Raw genomic sequence first — 5,109 nt, 5'->3', positions numbered from 1 at the left:
CGGGGCCCCCCATCCCTGCCGTCCCGGCGGCGCGCGCACTCACGTGGCCCAGACCTCGCCGTGCTCGTCGGGGAAATGGGCTTCCACGTGATGCTCGCCCGAGCCTCGTGACACAAAGGAGCCCAAAAGCGGCACCGTTGCTCCGGCAACCCTCTCAGGATGAGACCCACAGCAGCTCTGAATGGTCTTCCGGGCCGGGCCGGAAGCGCTCCCTTCGAGACAGAAAGTCCCGCCTCTCAGCCTGGCCCCACGAGCGCCCTAGAGCGCCACCTCCCGGGCGGAGGGGGAATGGGCAGTGCCCTGGGCAGTAGAAATACCTAATCTTAAATCCCAACAGTGAAGGCCATTCCACCTCTGCTTAACTGACCTCCTATTCATCAGGGTTCTTGTGAGTATTAAGTTAGTTCACTCAAAAAACACTTACTAAACACCTACTATGAGCCAGGCACTGGATTACTCCGTAGGAATCTTAATAATTGTCCTTATACCCTATGAAGCTGGCTTTAGGGAAGTCATTTGGAGCCAATGGAATAAGCTCAGTCTGCATCTCCATGGTTTTGGTGAAAATGTAGTGGAAGGATATTTAAACTTGTGACTAAAAATTTTTTTGACATATAGTTTTTCAAAAATTTTCAGGTATGTATAGAAAAATATTGAAGGCTATTTTTATTAGTTTCCTTTTGCTTCTGTAACAAATTACCACAAGTTTAGTGGCTTAAAACAATACAATACTGTACAGTTCTGGAGGTCAGAAGCCTGAAAAGGGTCTCAGTGGGCTAAAATCAAGGTGTCAGCACGGCTGTGTTCCTTGCTGGAGGCTCCAGGGTAGAATCTGTTCTTTTGCCTTTTCCAGCTTCTGCACGCTGCCTGCATTCCTTGGTTCATAGTCCCATCCATCTTCAAAGCCAGCAATGGCCAGTTGAGGCTTTTTCATGATGCCATCTCTGATTTGGATTCTCATCTCCTTCTCCCCGTTTAAGGACCCTGGTGATTACATTGGACCTACCCAGATAATTGAATAATTTATCTTAAACTCAGCCTATTAGAAACCTTAATTCCATCTGCAAGCTTAATCCCCCCTTGCTATATAATATAACATTTATAGGCTGTGGGGATCAGGCCCTGGACATCTTTGAGGAACCAGTATTTTGCTTACCATTCTTATAAGATACCCATCCAGCTTCTGCACTGGGAGGCCCAATCCATTTCTCCCTTTCCTCCTTCTTTTCTTTCTCTAAACAAGCTGTTATGTCTCCTTCTGTTACTTATATATACTTAACATGCAAAAGTGCACAAGTCTTAAGTGTACAGCTCGTTGAGTTTTTACATACATAATAAACCCACGTAACCACCACCGAGCTCAAGATAGAGAGCATTTCCACTACTACAGAAAATTCCCTGGGGCCACGTCCCAGTCAATAGCCCCTTCAAGAAGTGACCTCGATTCTGACTTTTATCACCATAGATTAATTTTGTTTCAAGAAATTAATATAAATACAATCATGCAGAAGTTATTCTTTTTTAGTCTGGCTTTTTTTTTTCATTCAACATGCCAATGAGATTTACCCAAGTCTGGCATACAATGGTATTTTGTTTCTTTTTTTTTTTAATTACTGCCATTGTATGAATATATCCCCATTTGTTCATGCAATTTCCCGTTGGTGATGTTTCTGGGTTTGGAAACTGTTCAAATCTTTTTGGGTAGCCATTATTCCATTTCTGAATACCTGCTGTGCTGGTGTCCTATCTCCTAGGCCTAATTCTTCACTCTGAACCCCATCCCAAAACCAGAATTGTTCTTCCTGGTGCCAATCCCTGAACTGTAGGAGGTTGAATCTACCCAGCCCCCCACCTCTGCTCTCCCCAAGTCATACATTCCTGGTTCCACCAGGAACTGTTTCTCATATGCCCCAGTATTCACACGGCCACAATCCACAATCCTGTTAGCACTGTCAGTCCCAAAGGTAGCAATCCGCAGTAACAATGCGACAAGTCTTACAGACTATGAACTGAGTTATCGGTACTGTTTTCCCATTCACTGGCTCCTGTAAGACTCAGTTAAATTTTTGGCTCCCTTCAAGCAATGGTGTTGCAACATAGCAGGCCATATGTAAATTGTCTTCATCCCTAATTCCACCTTATTTTTGTTATTTCTCCTTCACCTCTAGTCCCTCATCTTAAAGGATTACTGCCTATGGCATTTTTATGAGCCAACTCAAAATCCCTTTTGAAGGAAAAAAGGGTAAGGTACCAAATGTTTAATTTTGGCTAGAGAGCACTTACGGTTGGCTTCAGGAAGGCGTACAGTTCACAGTTTAAAAATGTAGATCCTAGCTCTAGCCAGTTTGCTCAGTGGATAGAGCGTCAGCCTGCGGACTGAAGAGTCCTGGGTCTGATTGCCATCAAGGGCACATGCCCTGGTTGGTTGGTCGGGCTTGATCCCCATTGGGGGGCTTGTGGGAGGCAGCTGGTCTCTCTCCTTCTCCCTTCCTCTCTGAGATAAATAAAAATATATAAAAATAAAATAAAAATGTACATTCTAAAGATGCCCAGGACTGCTTCAATTGAGAACACCTTCATTTATCTGATGAGGACCTCCAGGCTCAGCTAAGTGGCTCAGGGCGGGCTGCTGTGATGGCTTTGGTTTCAGGACATTCTTGCGCAGGAGCCAGGTGGACGCTGGACTGGGGAGCCGGGCAGGGCCACCCCAAAGCAGAGCGCCCCCAGACCCCGCCCCCAAGCTCTGCCCGGAAGTGGAACGCACCCAGGCCACGACTGTCCAGGAGACTGGCCACCCTGTGGTTGGGAGCACTGTCCGCCTCAGCTCTGCGGGCTCCCATTGGCCAGCAGCAGGCGGCTGAGCTCGCCACGCACGCGCACTGCACGCTGCGCCACGTGCTCCTCAGGTGGGTGGCGCCTGGCTCGTGTAAAAGGGCACGAGCGGCACAGTCGGCCCACTGTCCCCTCCGCTCCTCGCGTCCGGCCATGGCTTCCCCGGCCAGCACGGCACCAGGCGCCGATGACGGTGGCCGCAGGAAGCTCCGCCTGGCAGCTTCATTGCAGATCAGCCCCAGGCGCCCTTCCGCGAGCCGGGGCCAGGACTCCTGGGAGCCGCCGCCGGTCCCTGGCATGGAGGACCATGAGGGGGGTGGGCAGGCCCTGGCCTCTGCTGCGGAGGTCGGTGGGCCCTTAGGGAGGGCCGGAGCCGGAGGACTGGGCACAGCTCAGGCACCGGAAGACGTGGGGGGCCAGATGGGAAGTTTCCCGAGGGTCTCTGTCCCCCCTGCAGGGCTCGCTGGGGACTTAACGAAGGCGGCCAGACAGCTGGGCCTGCAGCTCAAAGACCTGCCGCCTGGCCAGGCCGTGGCCTTGCTCACACAGTACGCGGCCAACCTGGGAGTCTCCCTGATCTTCCGAGAGGACCAGACGGCAGGTGAGGCCCGGCGGCCTGGGAGGGCAGCACGTCCCAGGGCAACTCCAGATGAAGCAAGGGGAACCTTGGGCGGGGCCTGAGCCTGGGACCTGAGACAGAACCCTGATCCCCCCCCCCCCCCACCCCCACCCACCCACGGCTGTGAGCAGCATGGTGCTAGGACCACCAGCTACACTGAACATCTAACATCTAACTGGCAGGTCTGGAGATGATTTGAATATCCTGTTCCCTATAACACTGACACCTCATTTTTAATAACGATTGTTGCCAGACTTGTTTACTACTGTGCTGGCTGCTGTGTGCTGGTTTTCTGATGCCAGCCTTCCTTCTGCATCTACCAGTTGCATTTCTGATGCCCTTTTAAAGTAGGTGAATCTGGGGCTAGTGAGCAGTGCTGAGAGGGGGTTCTCTTCTAAAACAGCAGTCCTTTTGGGAAACAGTGAAGTGGCAAGTACCAGCAGCTACCATGAACTGATATAAGTTTATGCCCTTTAACCAAGTGATCCCAGTTCTAGGATTTTCGTGTCTCTTTTGTGTCATAAGTAACACCTGAAACGATAGTGTTTGCTAGTTGAAACTTTCCAACGTAGAAGAACTGGAGCCACGTGTCTGCGGAAAGGCAGCGGGTGCTCTGTGCTCAGGGCCATCATCCTGAGAGCAGCGCGGCCCTGGATTTGGGTCCTGGTACACGGCCTGCCCTTTGTAAAACGGGGTCTTACAGGCTTACTTCAGAGGGGCTGGTGAGGATCCTCTGTGTGATGATGGCCCAGCACACAAAGGCACGCAGGAGTCGGTAGCCTGTCTCCTTCTCGGCTGGCCACCTGGGTAGAGGTTGTGGCCCCCCCCCAGAAAGGGCCCCCGATAGACATGAAGTGCAGGGCACCACTTCACAGTCGCCTCCTTCCCTAGACCCCTGCTTCCCCTTCTCTGTGTGTGCGGAACTGGATGGGGTGGCCTGCCCCGTGGGCATTGCCAACAGCAAGAAGGAGGCCAAGCAGCAGGCGGCTCTCTCTGCCCTCAACTACATCCAGAGCCAGCTGGAGGGCCCAGGTAAGGGGTCAAGTAACCGGGTGACGGAGCCCCAGCTGGGGTGGGGGCTGAAACCCTGTGTGCATGGGCATGTGTGTGGGTAGGCTGGGTTGCTGTGGAGGCCATCTGGGCATTAGGACCAGGCCAGTAGGGAGCTGGGGAGGGGCATGTGAACTGATCCTTGCATTAATGTCCTTTGAAGCCTGCCCATCCTGGGGGCAGGGCCTGCTAGAGGGGCAGCCAGGAATTGGTTTCAGGAAGATGATCCCACCCAACAATGGAACCTCTTGGCTTCCTGAGGGACAAAGGAGAAGAGGGCGGACCCCGGCACCCATGGCGACCCATCCCCTGTCTCTCTTTCAGAGTCCCCAAAGGCCCCCAGCAAGCCTTCACCACCCAGCGACCTCAGTGTAGGTAGGTGGGCCCCTGTTGACCTGACCCCTGTGGCGAGGGCAGGGGCACGGCCTGTGGGGCCCCCACCTCTGCCCTCTCCCTCATGTGCAGAGAACATCCTGACCCACGAGCAGCGCTGCGCAGCTGTGGTCAGCGCTGGCTTTGACCGTCTGGTGAATGAGACCTCACCGTACTGGGCCTGTAAGGGGACTGTGGCTGCTGTCATCCTGGAGAAAGGTAGGGGTTGCCCTGCC

The 5,109-nt window shown here is 53.0% G+C and overlaps 2 protein-coding genes across 2 annotated transcripts in view; one reads left to right on the top strand and one right to left on the bottom strand.

Moving 5' to 3' along the window:
* TAF1C (TATA box binding protein (TBP)-associated factor, RNA polymerase I, C, 110kDa) overlaps positions 1-187 on the bottom strand; it is a 9,954-nt gene extending 9,767 nt beyond the window's left edge. Inside the window, exon 1 of the mRNA XM_005862557.2 lies at positions 44-187. The gene's annotated coding sequence lies outside the window, so the exon portion shown is untranslated. The remainder of the gene's footprint in view (positions 1-43) is intronic.
* Positions 188-2,985: 2,798 nt separating this feature from the next.
* ADAD2 (adenosine deaminase domain containing 2) overlaps positions 2,986-5,109 on the top strand; it is a 4,018-nt gene continuing 1,894 nt past the window's right edge. The window contains exons 1-4 of the mRNA XM_005862698.1: positions 2,986-3,433; positions 4,343-4,483; positions 4,826-4,876; positions 4,967-5,092. Coding sequence (XP_005862760.1) covers positions 2,986-3,433; positions 4,343-4,483; positions 4,826-4,876; positions 4,967-5,092 — 766 coding nt within the window. The remainder of the gene's footprint in view (positions 3,434-4,342; positions 4,484-4,825; positions 4,877-4,966; positions 5,093-5,109) is intronic.

The sequence above is a fragment of the Myotis brandtii genome, unplaced genomic scaffold (assembly GCF_000412655.1).
Source record: "Myotis brandtii unplaced genomic scaffold, ASM41265v1 scaffold165, whole genome shotgun sequence".
NCBI classification, from domain to species: domain Eukaryota; kingdom Metazoa; phylum Chordata; class Mammalia; order Chiroptera; family Vespertilionidae; genus Myotis; species Myotis brandtii.
The sequence above is the reverse complement of the archived record's forward strand: the minus strand, read 5'-3'. Positions and strand labels throughout refer to the sequence as shown.